Source organism: Lepidochelys kempii, chromosome 8 (assembly GCF_965140265.1).
Source record: "Lepidochelys kempii isolate rLepKem1 chromosome 8, rLepKem1.hap2, whole genome shotgun sequence".
Lineage (NCBI taxonomy): Eukaryota > Metazoa > Chordata > Testudines > Cheloniidae > Lepidochelys > Lepidochelys kempii.
The window spans coordinates 11,746,537-11,770,722 of NC_133263.1; the positions used below are offsets into that span (position 1 = coordinate 11,746,537).

The window sequence follows — 24,186 nt, forward strand, 5'->3', positions numbered from 1 at the left end:
ATATTCAAATTTTAAGACACTTTGATTAGTTAAAATCCAAAGTTTATAAACTCAATATTCTCTTTACGGAGCAACCAAATTAAGGCTTTTGGAATTGATTTGGCATTCTTTTTGTTCAAAATAGGAATTAACGTCATGGTATCACAGACCTGACCCTGATGGCCACGTAGCCAGTAGGATTTTGCTATCCATTTCAATGAGAGAAAGCTCTTTGGGGCAGGGACAGGTTTTGTTTGCTGTTTGTAGAGCAACTATCACAGTGGGGTCTTGATCCAGACAGGGTCTCTTAAGTGATAACAATAATACAAATAATTAATAATAAGCAACTCTGAGTCCTAGTTTTTCTTTGATATGAATCACAAATATAATAGGTTTACCTTGCAGAGTTTACCTTCCTTTGTCCCCTTAACAGTGAGGGATTTCTAATCTTATGTTGGTGAAAGAGTGCAACCTAGCAACACCATAGAACTCTAGACAACTGGTTCCTTATTCACGTGGAACACAGCTCCCTGAGGGGTGTATTGTCATTCGGTGTCCATGCAGCCATGCTCCTTTCTCCCTCTGAGCAGCTTTAACTCCTAGACAGAACTGCTCATTGCTACATCTTAGATTCTCCTGCCCAGTGCTACTGGTTTTAGCTCCTCTCTACCCATGCAAGTGAAAGGGAGTATCTGTTTCACTTTGTGTGCAAATCTAAGTTACATTAAAAAATCATGCCTATGTAAGGTAAACACAAATCCTGTATGAAGGAGCTGTTTCCCAGTGGCTGTATTTGATGAGGCAGATCGTGGTCACATTGATATTAGTGGGAGTTTGCTTGTCTCATATTTGTAACAGCACACGTAAAGGGGAAAAAATGCAAACGTGATGCAAATTACACCTCCTATGAAGAAAAACCCAGGTAAAATGTGCACTTCTGCTGATGTAGAGAGGATACATGTTGATATACATCACCTAGCTATTAAAGGCCATATTCTGTTTTTGCCCCATACTGGGAACTGTTGTTATAGTCAGTGAGCGCTCAGTGCAGAAATCAAGGTTATAAAATACCATATCGTTAATGAATCTAAGAATTCCCTAAATCCTACTCTCCATCTTTATTAGGTTAAAAAATAGAGAGCATTCTTACCTTACACAACGTGACAAATAATAAATCTGTTACCGTGGTAATATTTTTCCTAGAAAAAACATTTTTAAGGACTAATTTGATTTTTCATGGATTCCTTTTAAGCCTGAAAACATGGAAAGCTTAGAAGGCAAAGATCTCACTGCATTGTAGTGTATAAGAGGTGATATCTTTGAATGCGTGCATTTAATAAGAACACAGGATAAAATAGTTAGTTTGTTTTGTCAGCTCATGGTTTAGGAATATTTTCAGAAGCATTCCCCAGAAGTTATTTTTCAGCAGCTCAACATGCCTCAGTGTATTTTCCTAATGATCCAACATAGTGTATTTTTTTCTATATTGAGAAAAAACAAGGGCAGAACATTGGGCCTGATCTGTGGTTGCTGAGTACCTCAGATGAAGTGCTTAGCACCCTCAACACCCACAGATGCAGTGGGAGGTAACCACCCTTTTTGCCTCCTAGGTTATAGGCCCATTCTGCACAGGCTCGGTTGAATAAGAAAGGCTCATGGGTGTTACAGTATGTCTGTTGCTAAGATACTTACTGTACTAAAGAGGGCAAGCAGGTTAACAGACTGGAAACTAATTGTTATTGTTAATGATGTTTGTCTTGACCCATTGAAATTTTCAAACAATTCCTTTCATTATTCTGAAAATTTTACAAATTACTTATAAATTTTGAGTGCATTATCTTGGAATCAATTAAATGCTTTTAAGTCATTTCTACATGCAACTGCGGTTTAAAAGGACCTTCTTGATTTAAAACATTTATCTAAAGCATTAAGTCAGATACTGTGTTTCCGGAAAGAATCTAAAGTTTTGTTATTGGAGGTGGGGGAGGGTATGTTTGTTTTTTAAATCGGAGTCTAATGATATTAATTAAATTTTCTAGGTCTTCTTGGCACAGCAGATATTTATTTTAAATGACTAATGTAGCCCAACAATGTGATGAGCACTGTAATTCTTAGAAATTCCCACTGTACAGTATTTTCAGAGTGTGGGGGAGGGAGAAAGTGCCTTTTTTTTTTTTTTTTTTTTTTTTTAAGGCAGTTAAGAGTCATGGAAAGTTACTGGGAAGGAAAGGGAGGACCTGGTTTTGCTTTCTTCAGCACTACTTTGCTCTTTCAGAATTGTGGAATTTTGTGCAAAAGTTAAATTATTCATAGCTCTCAGAATGCAGTTACCCTCATACTTAGAGGAGACAATGGGTTCAGGGGGTTAGTAAAGGGGGACTGAGAGTTATGATTCCTGGGTTCTAATTCTGACTGTGCCATTGACATACTGTAAATCATTTCATCTTTTGGTATGTGTTTCCCCATCTGTAAAATGGAGATATATGCATATATTCCTCACAGAGATGATAGCAGGCTTAATGCACTAATGCTTATAAGCATTTTGTGATGGAGACCATTCTTCCTTAAATATTGATTGATTTTTTTAGTTTGTTTCAGGTTTCAGAGTAACAGCCATGTTCATCTGTATTCGCAAAAAGAAAAGGAGTACTTGTGGCACGTGAGAGACTAACCAATTTATTTGAGCATAAGCTTTCGTGAGCATCCGATGAAGTGAGCTGTAGCTCACAAAAGCTTATGCTCAAATAAATTGGTTAGTCTCTAACGTGCCACAAGTACTCCTTTTCTTTTAGTTTTTCAAGCAACCTTCCATTGCTCTGGGTGCTCTTACAAAAATGTGATGCTTTGAATGTTTATATTGCAAACAGATAACGGTTACGGCCTCTTAGATATTAATTTTATTCACTGTAATAAGAACAAGCACTATAAATAATAAATAAGAATAACAGGCCCAAAAGATAACTACTCTTCCCTAAAATAGACCTATAATCAATAACCTTCAAATGACCCTTCTCCTCCCTGAATGCCTCTACAAGCACGTTCACTAGATCTGCAAATCTGGGCTGTGGCAGACTTAAGGGGAAGCAAGGAAGTAATCCTATACTTTCTACCATGTCATCCATGATGCCTTAATGGGAAAAATCACTTTTCCTGGCTCCACTTTTGGAGGAAGGAAAGGGTTTACTTGCAAGAACTGGCTTCTGTCACTGCAATATCCCCCGAAGATTTAATTACTGAGAACGTTGTAGCACACAGAGCAGGTTTGGGTACAGTCCATTTCTAAAATGTATTGTTGATTTTTGAACAAAATCTTTAAGCAGCCGTATTAAGCTTCACTTAAATTCAGAGGTTTTGAGAAATTGTGTTGCTGCCATTTTCCATGGGGGAAATCCCCCTTCATTTATTAAAACATGTAGATACCTAGTTATTAATGTTTTACAAACCTTAATCTAATAATCTAGTTGATTTTAAAATTACTGTTGCGGTCTACAAAAGATGCCTTTGTGGCAACCGAGGATTATTAAAATATTCTATAAATTAACTAAAAGCACCTTTAGTTAATTTATAGAATATTTTAATAATCCTATTATAATATTATAATTTAATTACATAATTTAATTTAATATAATATTATAATAATTTCATAATCCTGTTAGCACCAACACTTGTTTTTCTGGAATTGTTGACCAGTTGCTGGATTGGAAAACTTTAGTGGTAAGCATCTGGGTCTGGCTTTTCAAAGAGGCTTCAACTTCGCATGAAATAGGCATCCCAGTTTTCTGTGTGCAAATTAAATTGCTAGATAATTACTCAGTCCTTACCAGGCAAAACACCAAAGAATTCAAAGGTAGTTTTGCCTGCAGTAAAGACTGAAAGGGTTGGCCAAATAATAATACTTAGCACTTCTGTGGCACTTAACATTTTCTAAGTACGCTTTAACTAATTCATCCACTTAAATGTTAACTAATTAGAGGCCTACCCAGTGTTGTACACGCAAGTGCAATTTGTGTCTCTTTTTAACAATGTGGTCCTTTAGGGATCAGTCCTCTTCTCTTGCCTGATATACAAACTTGTATAATATGATGCATGCTTGCATATTGGGCAGTAAAATCGAGCCTTTAGTCATCAGGATTTAATTCTCAATGAAAGCTTTCAATTTATATTGTAAATATGTGACAGATACATAACTGCACAATAAATGCGTAATTCAACAAAAAGTGTCTAATTGCTGCACAGTAAAAAGGCAGCACAAGACTATGGATGATGGGTCTTTTGTAGGTGGATTTTTTATAGTTAAATTGGGACATACAATAATAACTAACGTAAATGCATGAATACCAAGGGTTCCAAAACTGAAAAACCAAAATGGTCTGGAGTTAATAAAAATGAGGGGAAAACCCACAGAAATCTGGGAACTAGGGAACAAAAAGAGTTAACTTTAAAATGAAACAAATAAATATGTTCAGGCCTCTATTACAATTTAAATCCAATATGGTCAGCTTTTTATTTCAGTGCACACAAAGTTTTTTTTCAGTATTGGTTTGGTTTGATTTAAAAAGAAAAAACAGCAGTTGCTTGTAGTCAGACTCAAGACTCAAACTGGATTATGTGAAAAGTCAGTAACGAGATGTGTGAAATATTACTGGGTTCAAATTCTATTTGAAAGTCAAACTTTTCCACATTTCATTACAAAATAAAAAATGGGCCCATATTTGCACAAATGTTCAAGTATGCTAATTTTTGGAACTAAAATGGGCCCATTTTTTTGAGTGACGATTGCTTACAGGTTAATTATGCAAACAGTTATGCATTGGCAAGTTTTTAAAAGCAAAATTTCTGTTTGTGTGCATAATCACATGAAATGAAATGGTGACAATTTTTGTTGGAAACTCCACAGAAAAAATTATAAATTTTGCACATCTCTAGGAATGACCTGTTGACTTTACTAGCATCTAGATCATACATTACACAAAACCAGTTGTCCAGTGTATCGACACATTTATATTCTCTCTCAGTAAATTAACTCACACGCAGGAAGGAGATGTACAGTTAAAATTAACGTGGATTAAAATACAACAGACCAAATTTAGCAATCAGTGGAAGTAATCTCAGGGTCTCGATATACTTGATTACACTGAAATGTTATACTTCATAGGTCTGATCCAAAGCCCATTGAATTCAAAAGGAATCTTTCCATTGACTGCAGTGGGCTTTAGATCAGGGCTTACCTGAGTGAATGAAAAATTTGTCTTTCATTTTTTTATCTCTAAATATTTGATAGAAATTTAGCATTAGCTCATATACTTACTTGAGTGGCCTTCTGTACTTGCATAGTCAGACACTGAAAAAGACACTTTAGGTGCATGGATAGCACCATGCTAATCACATCTATAGGCATAATTATAATGTGTATATATCTGCTTATTCTCACTGTTGTGCTCTATAAAAGGGATTAGGGAGATTACAAGTAAAAACATTATTGAATCCTATTTTTAAAACATTTGAGTTAGTTTGGTGCTTATGATATCAAAGACTTCACAACACTGGCTACAACTAGGGAACAGTGTAGCTAAGCACAGTTTTAAACTTCTCCACACAGTTTTGTCCAAGTGCTGTCTTCACTAGACTCTTGCTGTACCAGGGTGGGTATGTCAAGAGCAGAGTCTGACATTCCATGTTCAATTGTCCCAGACTACAGAGTAGTTTGTGATATAGATTAGAGACTCCCAAACTTGCGCTCAGAAGTGAACAAACTGCACTAATAGTGTGTCACTGAGCACTTTTTTACAAATATGTTCTTACTGGTATGGTATTGTAACCTTAATTCTTCTTTGAGTAGTATACCTAGGGTGCTCTACTTCAGGTGTGCATGTGCCTCTCGAGCCCTTGATTGGAGATTTTCCATTAGCAGTATCCGATTGGTCTGTGCATTCACTCTATACTACCTCGTGCTGCACACCAAGGGTTTGTAGAGTTGCATGGGCAAACCACCCTCAGCCCCTTCTCTACCACCTCGGCCTGAGACAAACCTTTTATAAGCTCAGCATGTTCTACAGTTGTTTTAGTTAGTTCAGTGTTTCTAGTTAGTGTAGAATTAATTAGATAGTAGTGAGGGGTTTGGGTTTTTTCACCCTTTTTCCGGGGAGCCTATTTGGCCTGGCTGGGCATGCCTGGCTCACCAGGTTTCAAATGCTGCCTCTTGCCAGGAGGCTCTCCTGGTCAGTGACAGCCACTCGAAGTGTATCCATTGCTTTGGAGAGTCCCATATCTCCCAAAAGGGTAACTTTCGCCAACCTTTCAAATTTAGCATAGAAGAATCGGGAGACCAAATGGAGGATGGAACACTCCCTTCGACCTGCTTCTGAGTCAGGTCAGAAGACACCTCCCGCCGCCTCCCGTACATCTGTGTCTGGACAGATCTAGCACCCCTTTGGCCTCAGCCCAGTCTCCCCGAAGAGGAGCTCTGTCTCTCACCAGAAGGAGTCAGCTGCCAAAAGGCCCTGATCTCCCAGTCACATTATGGTGTCAGGGACCTTGACCTCTTGGCTCGGTACCATTGTGGCAAAGGACTCTTCCTCTGCTTCTGGTGGAACTGGAAGATCCCAGAGCGCTTCAGGGAGGCATTGCTCCAGCAGGCCCCCAGTACTGTCTGTGAAGGACAGGGAGGCCCAGGAAATACTCCTCTAGAATGGCTTCATCTACGTCAGGTTTACCATCAGTGCCTTCTCACTTGGACCATAAGGACCAGGAAAATCAAAGCGCCAGACACCTTCAGGCCCAGCACCTACATGCTCCAGATCAACGGTACTGTCCACTTCAACTGTTGCATTGATACCGACTCACTTGGTACTGCAGGAATTCCATTACTCCAGGTACTTGTCAGTTTTAGATGAGCTGGAGTCCCCACTGTTTATGGGTGCCAAACAACTCTCGGTACCAAGATCCCGGTCTCCAGATTATCATTGTTCCTGGTACCACCAGATTCTCTTTTTTCTCCTGCCCCCGCCCCCTGGAGAACATTGAGGAGAATGACAGAGACATTCAGTCAGTCTCCTCTTTATCAGTGCAGGGTTCTGCTCTGTTTCCATGCAGGAACCCGTACTTTGACAAGGATCCTCAACCACAACAGGAATGGTGGGATCAGTCCTGAGTGTAATCCCCTCTTCTAGATGTCCCCCACCCCGAATGGCCATACTGGGATCTTTGGGCGGCATATTGGCAATAGTTTGCCAAGCCTCCAGCTTCATTGCACTGAGAGGTTGGGGTCTCCTATACCATGCCCACAACACAAGGAGACCTTTGAACAATAGGAGACTAAGGTGGATATGGAGGCCTCAACTCCTGTTTCAGCCTTGTCTCTGGAAAAGGCAATCATGCCTCCGCTACCATTGATGGCCAGTGATTTTCGTCAGTTCCAGGACCTCACGAAAAGGGTGTCTGACACCCTTCAGATACCTCTTGAGGAGGTTAAAGACTCACAACACAGGCTCCTGGACATTTTGCAGTTGGCAGCACCCAGACGGGTTGCACTACCTGGTAATGGAGTGCTCCTCCATCCAATGAAGACTATGTGGCAAACTCTTGTCACCATCCCTGCAACTTGCAAATAGGTGGATAAGAAATATTATGTTCCTCCTGGGGACTGAGAATTTTTGTTCCCTCACCTGTTTCCCTTGTAGTGAATGTTGTAAATTGGAGGGGCAAACTGCATTACTGTACATTACTTACAATAAGGACCAGAAGAGGTTAGATCTTTTTTGGTTGAAAGGCTTACTCATCTGCTTACACCTCCAATTTCAGATCTCAAACTGTCTGGTGATCATGGCCAAGTATGACTTCATGAATTACAAGAAGTTTGCTGCCTTTATTGAACATCTTCTATATGAGCATAGAGAACGCTTTCAGGCCATCATCAGGGAGGGTCAGTTATTAGCCAGAACCTCTCTCCAAAGGTCCTTAGATGCCACAGACACTGTCGCCAGATCCATCTCCACAGGGCTCAGGGTGTCATGGCTCCAGCTATCGAGGTTCCCGAGAGAGGATCAGAATACTTTTGAGGACGTCCCATTGCTTTTGGGGATTACAAATGAGTCCCGACACACACTGAAGGACTCCAGGGCCATGTTGAAGTCTTTGGATATATAAACCACTAAGAACAAGAGATTTTTTTAGGTCTCTAACTGCTCAGAGATCATGCTTGGGCCAGTTGTCTGGATTTCACTGGACTGCCGAACCCACTAGAAATTGAGAAAGATTCCAGAGGAAGAGAGCTCCTCACCCTCCTTCACTGAATACCCAGTCATCACAACAATTTTGACAGATCAGTCAAGGATTTAATTCTCCCTCACCTCTAGCAGGCAAGCTGCAAACTTCACTAACCTTCCCACTTTTGGAGACTGCCTTTCTCACTTCCAACAGGCTTGTCAGCATACTACAACAGACAAGTGGGCCCTGAAGGTTATAACATTTGGCTGTTCCGACCACTTTGTCTTTCCCTTCCCCATCCATCTTCACGATCCGTCTAATGAGACTATACTGAATCAAGAAGTGCATTCTCTCCTTCATTTAGGAGCAATAGCACCAGTCCAATCCCCTCACAGGTGGAAAAGGTTTTACTGGAAGTATTTTCTTATGCTCAAGGATGAAGGGTGGAGACCGATCTTAGATCTAAGATGGCTGAACAAATTTGTGAAGTCTCAGAAGTTAAGGATGGTGACTCTGGCAGTTATAATTCCTTCTCTAGAGGCAGGAGATTGGTTTTCAGCCCTCAGCCTACAGGACACCTATTTTCATATAGTGATTCACCCATTCACAAGAAATACACATGTTTTACTGTGGGCCAGGAGCATTTTCAATACTAGGTACTTCCCTTTGCCCTCTGTTCCCGAGAACTACAAGAGTGTTCTCAAAGGTTCTAGTGGTAGTAGCTGCTTTCCTTTGGCAAGAGTCGATTTTAGTTGTCCTGTATCTCAACAGCTGGGCCAATTTTACTCAAGGGCCAATTTTACAAAGCAGTGCTGACCTCCACCCAGGCAGCTCATGGTCTCTTCCAGGACGTGGGTCTCCAGCTGAATGTAAAAAACAAACAAAAAAAATTTTATCTTTGCTCTGGTACAGATAATGCAATTTATAGGGGTATACTTCGACTCATTAGCACCCAGAACCTTCCTTTCCATGGGCAGATTCATAACCTTGGCAAATCTGGTTGTGACAATTCAAGGAAATCCCCGATCCACAGTAAGGAACTGTTTACAGTTGTCAGCTTTCACCTTGGTAACAAGATTTCACCTTTTGCTGCTTTCAGGGCTGCTTCTGAAGGATCTATTACTCAACCAGAGACAGCTTGGACAAACAGGTCATGATTCCCCTCCAAATGAAGAACTCTCTAGACTGGTAGAAAAATCAGCTCCATGTCTGTACAGCCATCCCTTTCATCCACCCAGCTCCAACAGTAACTGTGACAGACACATCACTTTAGGGTGGGGAGCACACCTCCAAACCCTCACAACTCAGGGCAGATGATCACCTAAGGAAACCAGTCCCTCTATCAACCTGTTGGAACTCAAAGCAGTCAGGAACGCCTGCCTTCAGTTGCTGCCACTCATCGGGGCAAATCAATCAGGATCGTGACAGGCAATGTGGCTTGAATGTTCTGCGTCAACAAACAAGGAGGAGTAAGATCTCCTTCCATGTTCACCAAAGCTATCAAGTTATGGAACTGGTGTATAACCCATCAGATTCAGATCTCAGCCTTTTAGCTTCCTGAAGCCCAGAATATCACAGTTGATATGCTCAGCATGTGCTTCTCCCAGGACTAAGAATGAGCATTGTACTCAAATCCTTCATGGGGTATTCCAAAGGTAGAGACTTCCAGAGGTGGACCCATTCGCCACATTCAAAACCAAGAATTATCCCATTCTGCTCCAAAGGAGGCCTTGTTCACCACGCTTTGGGGGCTGCTTTTCTCCTTCCCTGTATGAAGGGCCTGTTCTCCAGCACCACTAATACAAAGAGTGATTAACAGGATTAGACAGGACAAAGACAGGACTATCCTTATAGTACTGACCTGGTTGAGACAGGCTTGGTATCCTTCCCTGTTTCACCCATGTGTCCAACTGGCGTTCAAGCTTCTTACCATCTCTCATCTGGTCTCCCAGGATGCAGGTCACATGCTTCACCCAAACCTAGGGGTTCTCCACCTCTGAGCATGGCTTCTAGATGGTTCACAGAATTAGAATCCACCTGCTCGATGAGAGAACAAGTATGACTAAACATTAGAAGGGAGTCAACTCGAATTAGTTCCTTTCAGAAATGGAAAAGATTCAACCACTAATGTTACCATCACCATCTTGTGTCTGAATTCTCTTTGCTGTCAGCCATCTTGGATTACCTGCTGGCTTTCAAGCAATCAGTGTTATCAACTGGCTCTATTAGGGTTCATATCACTGTGATATCAGCATTTCATCACCCACTAGAGGGGTTTTCCATATTTGCTCATCGTATGTCCTCAAGATTTATTAAGGGTTTAGGGAACCTCTGCCCCCAGGTTAAGGATCCTACTCCTACTTGGGATCTCAACCTGGTACTTAGATACCTCATGCGACCTACATTTGAACCTATGGCAGCCTGCTCCTTGCTTCATTTATGAAGACAGCCTTTCTAGTAACTATCACATTGGCTAGCAGGATTGGGGAGATTGTTGCCTGGCTGGCAGACCCTCCATTTATGGTATTTTTCAAGGACCAGGTCTCTTTATGGCTGCACTCAAAATTCTCACCTACAGTGTTGTCAATTCACATCTTCACTGATCTATTCATATACCGGTATTTTCCCCAAAACTGCATAAAACTCAGCAGGAGACCTCCTTTCATTCTTCAGATGTGAGGCAGGCATTGGCCTTTTATCTAGATTGGACCAAATAATTTTAGGAATCACCTAGACTGTTTGTCTCCATCACAGACAGGCCCAAAGGGTCCATGATATCTATACAGAGGCTGGATCTCTGTGTGTATTGTCACTTGCTGCGATGAAGCTGGTGCTCTACCTCCCCAGTGGAGAACAGCACACTCTATCAGTTCAGGCAACTTCAGCAACTCTAGTCAACAACATTCCAGTGTCTGAAATATGCAGAGCTGCTACGTGGGCCTCAGTGCCTACTTTTTCTAAACACTGTTTTGGTCAACATCATCAGATCTGATGTGGTTTTTGGTTCTGCTGTACTGTCTTAAATCTTCGACTCAATTCCAAAGCTCCCTCCTCTCTGTGGTGATGCTGCTTGGGAATCACCTGAAGTGGAGCAACCATAGAGATGCTACTCTAAGAAAATGAAGAGGTTACCTTTTGCAGTAGCTGTGGTTCTTTGAGATGTGTCCGCCTCTGGGTGTTCCGCTATTGACCCACCTTCCCTTCAACATTGGATTGTCCTTTGTTGGGCATTCAGATAGAGAAGAAACCAACGGCGGTTCACCTGCACACTCTGCGGTGCGCAGCACAAGGTTGTATCAAGCTCATGTGGTGGCCGAATGGCCCTTGCTAATGGAAAATGTCCAGTCAAGGCTCAAGAGGCACATTGGGCATCGGCAGTGGAGCACCCATAGGGACTCACATCTCGAAGAACCACAGTTGTGGCACAAGGTGTATATTTCTTATTTGAGCATGATTTATGATTTATATACCTTGCTGAAAATACGGTGCTAGACATTAAAACTGTATTGCCTGAGATTCCACTTGATAGTTTCATTTTTAAAGAACTTGAGATATAAATGTGAGGTTTATCTCCCGATGCCTGTGCTAATTGATTTCCATCACCCTGATACATACCAATGATAAATCCTCCTAATACTGATGGCTGTGGGGATGTCTAAAAGACAGCCCTGTGCAGGTATAGTTCACAGGCTGCAGGCGGTTTATTTTCAGAAAAATATTTAACTAAAAGAAAAAGTAGCCTCCCTAAAACTATTCCACTGGATTGCAGCACAAGCATGCACCACAAACACTGCAAATATTCAGACAGAGCCTTATATTTACTTAGTGATGCTACTTCACCAACCCTTCTACCAATATACTGCAGTCCTGGACAAATGAAAATTTAAGCTACTAAGGTGCAGATCATGATGTCTGCTTCTGTGACTGAAAAGGAAACATGCCTTCTTTTTAAGATTGGCAGTGTCATTGGAAATAAATGCCCGTTTTCTCCAAAACATCTTCACACTTAATGGATTAAGCAGAGAAGGGGAGACCCATTAAAACCACCACGTACTCTGTTAAAATGCTTGGTCTGTCTAAAGAATTCCTCGCTCAAATTGATGCATAAGAAGTCGTGAGAGTATCTTTGAGCCAGGAGTTCAAAGGGGAATAGTTTATCCTTTATCATGTCAGGAATTTCAAACAATTCTGAACATAAAACATACACTGTATAAGAGCAGAGCTCATTAACAAGAACATTGACTTCCTTTCCATATACAGAACAATGTTTGAGTCTTGTGTTTGAAATTGATTCTTTGTTGGACCAATAACCCTTTTTATGACCTGCACTTTATTTTGCATATTTATTTGCAGTGATGCTATCTCCATCTGTGTTGCAAAGCTTACTTTTCTGCAGCTTCTCCGATTTCCCAGCTGTCCTGTTATTTCCCACCTCATGCTTTTCTTTTCAGCTGAACCTTATTCACAGTGAAATCAATAATTTAGCCGGCTTTGAGGTGGAGGCCATTATCAATCCTACCAATGCTGACATTGACCTTAAAGATGACCTAGGTAAATGGGGAATGGGTTGACGCAACTAATGGTCACATGAAAATTATGGAACCCAGAATTTATTCTCCTGGACTTCATGCATTAAAATAAAACTTCAAATTCTAAAGTGCTCAAGAAAGTAGAATCTAGAGAATTCAGTTAAGAAGCATGATTTGCAACAAATCTAAATATTTGTGTATTAATTATTAGTGATTGTCTTCAAGTTGATTGCAATTAAAATAAGAAGTCATCTAAATTCCTTTCCATAATGCTCATAATTGACTGTTAGCTACTTTGAGGGGGGGTTCTTATGTGGATTCATTAAGAATTAAAATATTCTTTGTCAGGTTACTTTCAAAATAAGCAGTTTCTCCATTCTACCTGCAATCCCTTGTTTTCAAAGTAGACACAGAAATTCATAAAGAGGGATGATCAAATAATCCCCTAAATTGGCTTTCTGCCTTGATTTCATGTTTAATTCAATCAACTGGTTTGTATGTTTTCATTAGTCTTCAATTACCCCTCTCCATCACCTTCATATTCAGTTGAAAACCAGATTTTATAGCAGCATAAAATTTGAAAATATATTCCAGTGTACGGTGTATTGCTTTTATGGCTTCCACTCTGTTTCAAATAAAATATTACCCTTCAGCAGAAGTATGCCTACTAAAAAAAATGTACTGATCTAGATGCACTTCATGCAAAACTATTTTTAATATCTGTTGTATACCTGCTCTTTTTTATTACTTTTCAGATTTCCTTAATGGAACAGTAAATTTAATTCCATTTTCACTGCATTTTATACATGAATGTATATGTGTAAATTACCAGGACAAAGATACAAGAAGGCTGAGTCTAAGTCAGTGTTCATCTAATTATATAAGTGTGTGTGTGTATATATAATATTTATACTTCACTTGTTCAAAAACTATCTTCTTTTAAAAAATAACCACACAAATAAATGGACTACCAGAGGGAAAATGTTACATCATGCACATATTTTTAAAAATATAAGAAACTTTTGAAATCTAACTTCATTAGATGGATAAAATGTGGATTTTTTAAAAAAATACTCAGTTCTATTTTAAAAAGCAAATACCAGACAACTCTGCCTGAAACAATACTATTTTCTCCCGACATGAAGGTTACTTTCTTTTTAGAAGCTGACAACATGATGAAAATTGCAAATTTAAAAGCGACAGCAATGGTGGCAAAAAATGGAGAAACTAATTATTTTGTTTGACTTGATGATCCAGAATTTCTTTTTAAACAGATACCATATTTTAGTGTCATGCTCTGTGGGGTGCTGGTATTAGAGGTTTCTGCAAAGTGAAATGGGGTTTTTAGCTGGTTTTAAAACTTTCGAAATGATCTTATGTGATTGCTCTGACTTGTCATCCAAACGTTCATTTAACCATGTCATACTCAACATTCCTCCTCCTCTTCTCCACACACCCTTCTTTACACATACTTGCACACACCACTCAGAATACTCTCTTGGCACAAGGTTTGGAGATGTAAAGGTAGGAAAACATGGACGTTGGTACATGTGTAAATGTAGAGCCTGTCCTCGGTCTCTGTCCAACGTGGTTGATATACATTTGTTTACCTGTTGTAGTTGCAAGTTGTACAGGCTGACATTGCCACGATCGACAGTGATGCTGTCGTTCACCCGACAAACTCTGACTTCTACACCGGTGGTGAAGTAGGTAATGGAAAGTTCAGTGCTGCAGAGTTTGTATGTGTGTGCATGGTCAATCAGCAGCAACAAGCTTGTCCAAGCTATGCAGATCTGCATTACTTTCTCTCTTCCAGCAGTCCTGACTGATCTTAAAAACAAGCGAGTAAGTGCAAAGTCATTGGACAGCTCTGATTTGCATAGTCAAATCAGACTTCTAAAAGCAAAGTTATAGAATGCACAACCAAAACCAAAGTGCAAGAAACAGCGGTGCAGTGCTCATGTGTGCCCAATTAAACGGTACACCAGGATTGTTTGTTTTGGCTATGTAAATACCTGGACTTGAATAAAGTTGGGCCAGACCCCTCAGATTTCTGACTTAGATCCAGTTTCCCCACTGCTCACCAAGTGTGAGGTGTTCACATCTGACATCTTGGGGGTAGCCTATCTGGAATTTCTAAGCTCATACATTCAGTCATTTGGTCACATTTTACATACAGCCCCATTGTATTTGTGGCTTTCGTGAGCTGTCTTTGTATTCTCATGTACACTTGCATAGACATGCTACACCAAAGAGAGAATGCATGGGAGGCAGAATGACTCAAGGAGTTCAGTTTAATTTTTTATTCTTAAGATTCACATGTGTAACTCAATATTTTTAATCACATAATTCCCTGATAAGCACCTTGTATCTCAATTTAAAGCATTTCTCAAATTTTAGAATAGAAATGTAGACAGAGGAGGGAGCAAAAGAGTATTAAATCTTACTGAAACTGCCTGGAAAACTTAAGGCAGAATGGAATAATCCAAACTGGAACTCTGAACATTAAGGTTGCTGCTAAGAGTAGCAACCTACCCTTTGTGACAAAGTTTCTCCTCTACCTTGGTGGGTCTTGCGCTTATTGGTGGATTTGCTCGCCTTGGAGCTTCACGACGGCCCTTAGCTTGGCCGTTTTTCTGAACCCACAGTCCAGGTCGAGTCCTCCTGTGTCTGACCAGGAGTTGGGAGGTTTGGGGGGAACCCAGGCCCGCCCTCCACTCCGGGTTCCAGCCCAGGGCCTGTGGAATGCAGCTGTCTAATGTGCCTCCTGGAACAGCTGTGCGACAGCTACAGGTCCCTGGGCTACTTCCCCATGGCCTCTTCCCAACACCTTCTTTATTCTCACCATAGGCCCTTCCTCCTGGTGTCTGATAATGCTTGTACTCCTCTGTCCTCCAACAGTCCATGTTCTCACTCTCAGCTCCTAGTGCCTCTTGCTCCCAGCTCCTCATACATACACCACAAACTGAAGTGAGCTCCTTTTTAAACCCAGGTGCCCTGATTAGCCTTCCTTAATTGATTCTAGCAGCTTCTTGATTGGCTGTAGTGTTCTAATCAGCCTGTCTGTCTTAATTGTCTCCAGAAGGTTCCTGATTGTTCTGGAACCTTCCCTATTACCTTACCCAGAGAAAAGGGACCTACTTAAGCTGGGGCTAATATATCTGCCTTCTATTACTCTCCTGTAGCCATCTGGCCCAACCCTGTCACACCTTATAATAGGATCTAACAACAGGGATCACAGCCTCATTTTACCACTGAACTTAACCACATCACCACTGTCCACACAATGCCCCTTAATGCCGGGGATTTTGTTTCATTATTGGCTTGAAGGGAAGAGTGTCTCCACATGATGAGCACTTCCTGCAACACCTTGGGTTTTCCTAAAAGACCTCTCTTCCAAGCAATGTCCAGGCAAACCCAATTCTGCATAGCTTATTGGAGTAGCAGAGGCAATAGCCTGATCTGGTGCAGCTGTAGACTCGCTGGCTAAAGGAAATTACACAGAAGCCTTAAAAGTAAAATACAAGAATATTTTGTATTTGAATAATATTTTTCTAAAGACTATAAGGTTCAGCTAGCTAATGTACTCGTCTCTTACCTTTTGAAGAGATGCTTTTGAAACTAGTGGACAAAGAAACTTCTATGAAAACTGCACTGATCATGCTTTCATCTATGTTCTAATTACATCTGACTGCTGGAAGAAAGAATAAAAATGCACAAATGCTTAGCTTCCAATTATTAACTTTTACCATCCGTCTAACAATTTAAATGTACTGTGGGTTTATCCTGAAAATTTTACAAGCCTAAATTTCTGCTTAGGTTGTTTTTCAACACTGATACCCATGCCTGCTTGGAAAGCATGAGATAATGACCTTACTCTCATGGAAGTAACACATATTTATGCCTGTGAGTAAATAAGCCACTAACCTTGAAGCTGTGAAGCAAGACTTTCACCAAGAACCTTACTAATTTAGTGGAAAATGGTTGAATACAATATGCCCTTTTCTAGACACAGCTCATAATTGCATAAGAAGGTAGTGAAGTATAATGCAAAATTAAAACTTCACTATCAATTAAAAAGGCTAAATTTAATTTAGGAATAAATGCAGAAATTAGTCTTGATCTGTATGAAATACTTTTTGTTTTCACCACATCTGCAAGGAGATAAGTATTTGGATTGTTACATGAAAAGTGAAATAATAATTTTAAAGAAATTGTTTTTATAGATTTTGTTTTCACAGTAAATGAATCCACATCAGAAGGGGTGGAAGCCCCATCTCTTGACACAATTAAAACTTGATCCAGACAAAATACCATTACATGTACAACAATGCTATAATGGCAGAGTGCTGTCACTCAGTGACCTAATATCCCTTTTCTGTCTTTAGATTCTCTGTGGTTGTGCTAGAGGGTACATGGTCCATGCACAGTGTGTTCCCCAGTTCTGGCCAAATTCACCAACAGCCCCAAATGGGGTATTTCTGGGTGGAGTGAAAGCCCATTTTCCCCCATCCCTTTACACTCTGGAGTGGCTGCACAGGAGGCAGTGCTAGCTAGGCCTGTTAAATAGCAAATGGCACCCCCTCCATCCTTCCAGCCCGATCAAGATATGTTTTTCAAAGGCATATTGCTCTCAAGCACCTCTACTCAGGTGGTGCAACTCCCCTTTATCCCCAGTTGGCTCTGATTCAGGAGTCGTCCTGATTCTACAACTATAGCTATAAAAATGTGCCATTTGGAACATATGTAATGGATGTGCAGGTAACTTCTGAGATATCATAGAGGTAATCAGGAAAGTTGCACTCATTTGTGAAAATGACCCTAGACCAAGATATTTAGATGTAAAGTTGAGATGTTTACTGTGAACAGTTTAAACCCTGAACTACAGGGTCTGAGCTTGCAGTCCATACTTGGACGAAATGCCCAGTGTCAGTCAGTTATGGCGAAAGAGCATAGGATGCATATTCTCTAAAATTATTAGCATCCAAATGCAATAGAATAAGCTGTATTTAACAAAAGCAGAGTCAAAGTCAAAAAGTCAGTAGACAACAGTTATTTAACAAACTTTTAATATTAATTTTGGAAGACATCTAATGATGTCAAAGAAAAGCAGTCTGCTGCAGTGCTGTTAGCTCTTAGAATTGTAGCCCTGTTAGCAAAATGTAGCTCGTAGGAGGGTCTCTGCTTCACTGAGCATACAATATGTGCATTTCCATCAGAAAATGCAGTTTTCCCCTCCTAATCAGTAAAATGAATGGGCTTCACCAAATAAATGTGTAAATCTATTACAGTTTCTAATTCTGATTTATTTTTTTTAAATCAGTTTTCAAAGTAATGTCACAAATCAGAAACTTTGATACCACTTCTTACTTTGCCTATCTTATAATAAATGTGCACAGTGCTAAATGATTTGGGATGCTTGAGTAGTTAGGGAAATGTTTTCTTTGGCTATTTTTATATTAATATATGAAACTAGAGCTGCAAAATAAGATCTAAACCATTTCATGTTGGACTGCCTTTGTAGACTGCACCTTTTGTTGCCCTGAAACACTGCACAGCTCTCGTCCTCCCAGAGCGACAGTGTCCAGCTCCTTAGCAGTAGTTAGAGAAGTTCGTTGGAGGAGTATGTTCCTTAGAGATTCTCCTTATTTCTGAGGCTCTTCCTCTTGGTTAAAGGTGGCTCAACAAGCTGGGCAGTTGCCAACTAAAGCAGCCCGCTGCACTCACGAGACTGTTTCATTCCTGGTGCCACCTGTTGGGGTCAGGGATCAAGATCAGGTGAGTTTCAAGTTCTTATTGTGGCAAATTGCTCTTTAAAACAATTTATAAGAGAAAGGGGAACTGAATCCTAGGGGAAGAATTATGAACCATCAGTCACCATTGAAGTAGCCCATGAAGCACAGCACGGTACCAGGAACTATGTGGTATGGAGGCAACTAGGAATGTCACCACACATGTTGAGATTGAAATCAGAATATGAGTGTTAGAGAAAGGATACAAATGTGAGGTCCTGGTGGGATTTATTCTTAAATGACTAGTTAACTCCAAAGTCCCAAAAGGTTTAGATCTTACTTTGCAGTCCCCAAAAAAGATGTTTGGGCAGAAAAATCTAGGCTATGTGACCACCTAAAACAATGAATCACATGTCTGCTTTAGTAACTCAGGAACAGATGGATAAACTAAAATATGTCTTTGTTCAGGGAGCACTTTGGAGAAGAAAGGTGGCAAAGAATTTGTGGAGGCCGTCATTGAGCTTCGCAAAAAGAATGGGCCATTGGACGTAGCAGGAGGTGAGGCTTAAATCTCTGAAAATGGATGAATAGAATGTCTGCATGCATTGTGATTTCTAGTTGACTTTCAGTTTGGTTTTATTCTATATTGTGTATAAGTCGGTCACAAACAGACGCATTTGAACACAACATTTGCATGGGTGTCTCTCTTCTTGCATGTTTCAGAGTAACAGCCGTGTTAGTCTGTATTCGCAAAAAGAAAAGGAGTACTTGTGGCACCTTAGAGACTAACCAATTTATTTGAGCATAAGCTTTCATGAGCTACAGCTCACTTCATCGGATGCATACTGTGGAAAGTGTAGAAGATCTTATTATATACACATAAAGCATGAAAAAATACCTCCTCCCACCCCACTCTCCTGCTGGTAATAGCTTATCTAAAGTGACCACTCTCCTTACAATGTGTATGATAATCAAGATGGGCCATTTCCAACACAAATCCAGGTTTTCTCACCCCCCCCCGCCCCCCACATCAACATAGTTTAAGTATTTTAGTGTTCAGAGGTAAAAAAAATCCAACACAGAATCCACCCTAAAGCGATGGTCAAGTGGTGTGGTCGTGATATCAAAAACTCAAAATTAATTATTTACAAACATATATTGATGCGTGTGATTGATAGCGTATGCCTGTATACATGTGTATCTATGTACTTAAAAGGCTCTTTAGTGCCTCAATACAGCAAAGCACTTAAGCATGTGAGAAGCACATGCTTAACTTTAAACACATTTTCAATTCCATCCTTATTCAGCAAAGCACATACTTACATCCCATTGACCTTAATGAAACTTGAGCACATGCTTAAAGTTAAGCATCTGCTTACGGGCGTTGTTGAATCGGGACCTAAGTCATCTGTATAAATGTGATTCTTTCAAACAGTTTATGAATTTTTGATGCCCAGTTATCAAGAACTTAGCAATATGAGTAAATCTCACATATGGGCAATAAAGTTTGATGAATTGCAAAACATACTATTAGGCCATCTGTAAAATTGTTGATATATGTTGTGAATAAAGAATTCTGATTCTGCCATCTGTGTTTACACTGTAAAAATAAATACAGTGCATGCAGTTTACTAAATGAATACTGACTACAACTAGGACAGAATTTATGACTTGGGGATATGACAGGAAAATTGATGACTGTTTATGTCTGCTGTTTATCTTCACTTTTTTTCTTTCAAGTTGCTCAGTTTTTATCATGTCACACTCAGTGCACTGTCCTCATTTGTCCAAACTTGAAAATGGAGACGTACATTAAAACATAATGCTTACTTTGTTACTAATGGTTCTTGTTCCATGAAAATTATAGAGTGAGCTGTTCCCATATTCTTGATTGACTACAGTACTCTACAGTATTTCTTATTACTGTATAAACCAGACCCACAAACCCAGGCACACTGTGCTCAGCATAGTATCTGAGACTGCAGGGAAAAGTGGCTCTCAGCCACAAATCCACTTCCCCAATCCTGGGCTCTGTGAGGCCAGCAAAAACTGCCACCTCCAGCTTGTGACCACCGGAGAAAAGTGGGTTCCAGTCATGCCACCAGCATCCCCTGCACATTTCCCCTATCTCTGGGGATTCCTGTTCCATAGTGGAGACTAAACCATGATTATCTTCCTGGAGTATAGCTGTAACCATAGCAGAATTCTGCACACAGACTTTGTATGTTTTATAGAAAACTGTAAAATACTTCCTCTTTCAAAGCACTTTAATTTGAAATAAGTGAAAATTGCTTTGGATAATTAACAGTTGTCCTCCAGAGTCCCCATAGTTCCATCAGAAAGCTCTCTCCATTTCAGAGACAGTAAAACTAGTCAGGCATGTCAGCACAGTATTTTCCTCTTGCAGTATGAAGGTATTACAAGTGAAGAGAGGCACTGAAGTGGTCACATCAGAGTCACATGATACATAAAATTCCACTGACTAGGGATGTGTCAGCTGGCTTTATTAGATTTTTCTTGGATTTATGATGTATTCTGAATCTGCCAACGTTTTAGAGCTAATTATGCCAAAATTGCCTCGCACTGAAGTTATTCAGTATGTTGAGGATCTGCAGGCCCCAAAGTGCACAAATGCTTGTGCTTCCATTGCCTCTTAGAATTTATCCCGCTGCAGTCAGAATTCCACATGCCAAGGTCTATTTTCTCTTTTTTGCAGCACCTACAGGATAATATCCATATGTGATAACAAGGCTCCAGGAGTTATTGCCACCATATTGTAATAACAAAGTGCTCCAAAAACATACCAGCGTGGAATAGAGAATTCTTGCCAATAAGAACATTTGCAGGTCTGATTGTTAGAAGCAAGCTCCCATTTCATACCCACAATTTTGTGGGCACAGATAGCTTCAGCCCCAGATGCAGTTAGATGTCTGTCTGACTGTGAACTGCTATTCAAGTTTGTATTGTGTGACTAACTTTGTACTTGAGCCTATGAATAGGCATTTTTTAAATAAACCAAAGTAAGTAAAATAAAATTCCTGTATTTTCCACCACTGAACTGCGTCGCAGAATAGAGACGCAATCTGGCCCTAAGCTCCCTGGTATGCACGTAGTTGGCTCCCTTCTCTGCACCCAACCAGAGGAAGGTGAGAGGTGGTGAGGCTGTAGCCTTGCTTCCTGCCCTGTCCTCTTGGGAGATTTGTGCTCCCAAGTCACAGGAACTGTCTCTCCACTCCCCGAGCCTGGAGACTGATTGTCACTAGTCCATTTGTGGGGTGTCCTTGTGTCCCTTGCACATCTGTGCCAGGGCTGGGGTGCCAAGATATAATTAGCATATAAAATGCCCTCTTCCGTTCCCTGGCGCGCACACAAGATGTCTTCTGATGTATAAATCAAATGCTGTAAATTCATAAATCCATACTGGACAGTTGTCTCATTAAATAATGAAAGTGGTAAACTAGAAAACTGCATCGTATCAGTCATCAAGGGTGAGGTTATGCATGCGACAGAGAAGTTTTAAGGTAACATCAATCCAAAACTGTCTGTTGAAATTAGACAAAATAGACTCATACTAAATCAGAAACAGACTGCCGCATTGGCAGTGAATAAAAGAAAACAGTTGCATAATTACTGTAGCTTTTCCTGTCGATATATAGATACATCATAATCTTTGCATTTGATGACATTTGGGCTGCAGTCTAATCAAAAGCTGGCTCAACAAATTGTATATTAACACCAACCTCTAAAGATCACAGAGGTAGTTAATCTGAGACTGGAACAACATTCTGGCACGTACGGTAACTTGACAGTACCATTACAATAAAACAGCGGCCCTGTAACAGTTTTATACTCCAACAGACAACCCAACTTTGTAACATATTATCTGATAAAATAAGAAGAAAGTTGCAATAAAGTGCCCACTTCAACTTTATGTGTCCTCTAAATCGCCAGTGATAGATTTTGCTCTCTAGTCATTGAGGTCTATTATAGTTGTAACTTACAAATTACTGCAACAAAACGTAGTAGCAAATGTAAAACAGTCTATGTAATCATGTTATCTCTTCAGGCTATTTGATTTGTATGATAAAGGATCCACGGGGATTACAGCAGTGCCTGTAAGCTGTTTACTGTTTTAATTACACTTTCACATGTGTACTTTTTAATCCTGACAAGATGAAAGCAATTAAATTTCACTTTCTGTTTCTTACTAGCTGTTGTCAGTGCAGGCCATGGACTGCCTGCTAAATTTGTGATCCACTGCAATAGCCCAGGTTGGGGTTCAGACAAATGTGAGGAGCTGCTGGAAAAGACAGTTAAGAACTGCTTGGCTCTGGCAGATGAAAAGAAACTGAAGTCAATTGCATTTCCTTCAATTGGCAGTGGCAGGTAAGGTTGTCATGCAAACCTATTACCTAACTTGGTGTGGATCAGATTTTCTAATGCAACCCCACATCCTCCAGTCCTTGGGCATAACTCCCATTGCTGCAATATTGATTTATTCTTGTTCACCCACTCAATTCAGATCTCTTTAATGAAATTGCCCCTGGCTTGTAGACTCATTCAACCAGTAAATCACAATTGAAATACTCTTGTGAATCATAGTTCAGGCTTGAGCAGGTTTAACAATAATCCCTGCAGAATCATAAAGTACACAAATACGTTAAAGTGAATAAAATGTATTTTTATGAGTGCATTAAAATATTTAAAATTAACACATTTTAATAATCTAGCAAAAACTTGAAAAATAAACATGAAGAAAAGGAATCTATTTTACCAAGATTTAGTGTGTAGTTAGCCCCACCTGCCCCCACCATATGTCGTATGATAGCAACGAGACATGGCTTAGCGTTAGTCTAAGTATCGGGGTTCAAACACCTAGGGTATGTCTACATGGCAGTGAAACACCCGAGGCCTGCCCAGGCCAGCTGATTCAGGCTCCTGGGCTCAGGATGTGGGGCTATAAAATTTCATTGTAGATTTTTGGGCTTGGGCTGGAGCCCAGGCTCTGGGACACTCCCCCTTATCCCCCCGCCGCCCCCATTGAAGGGGCTCTATTTCAGTAGGGAATTGATTCCTGTATATCCTTCATACAGTATAAAGCAATGTTGGATCCTTTGAGATAATTTGCACTATAAAATGTAAATTATCCTTGTCATTTTTATTGAAACAGAAGGGACACACATCATACCAGGTTTAAAAATACAAGTTAATAGGTCATACAGAAAGACTGTTGGCATATGTCACTTTAAGAGGATGTAAGATTATGCAGCTTCAAGGAGACTTTGTGGAGAACAAGGTTTATGCAAAGTGTACTCCTTGACATGGCATTCCTTACAAAACAGAACATTTGGGTCACCAAATATGCAATAGATTTAAAACAAACAAAAGGAAGTATTTCTTCACACAGTGCACAGTTAACCTGTGGAACTCCTTGCCAGAGGATGTTGTGAAGGCCAAGACCATAACAGGGTTAAAAAAAAAAGAACTAGATAAATTAATGGAGGATAGGTCCATCAATGGCTATTAGCCAGGATGGGCAGGAATGGTGTCCCTAGCCTCTGTTTGCCAGAAGCTGGAAATGAGTGACGGGATGGATCACTTGATGATTACCTCTTCTGTTCATTCTCTCTGGGGCACCTGGCATTGGCCACTGTCAGAAGACGGGACACCGGGCTAGATGGACCCTTGGTCTGACCCAGTAGGGCCATTCTTAGGTTCTTAAGTATATTTTTTTTTCTCAA

General features: G+C 40.3%; 1 protein-coding gene across 4 annotated transcripts in view; it reads left to right on the forward strand.

Annotated features, from left to right (window-relative positions):
- MACROH2A1 (macroH2A.1 histone) overlaps window positions 1–24,186 on the forward strand; it is a 72,274-nt gene that overhangs the window by 41,425 nt on the left and 6,663 nt on the right. For 2 of the 4 annotated variants that reach the window (XM_073355517.1, XM_073355518.1), the window contains exons 6-8: window positions 12,636–12,735; window positions 18,914–19,003; window positions 22,657–22,831. In XM_073355517.1, coding sequence (XP_073211618.1) covers window positions 12,636–12,735; window positions 18,914–19,003; window positions 22,657–22,831 — 365 coding nt within the window. Of the gene's footprint in view, window positions 1–12,635; window positions 12,736–14,332; window positions 14,424–18,913; window positions 19,004–22,656; window positions 22,832–24,186 lie in introns of all 4 variants that reach the window. The other 2 variants (XM_073355519.1, XM_073355520.1) reach the window with 1 other exon arrangement.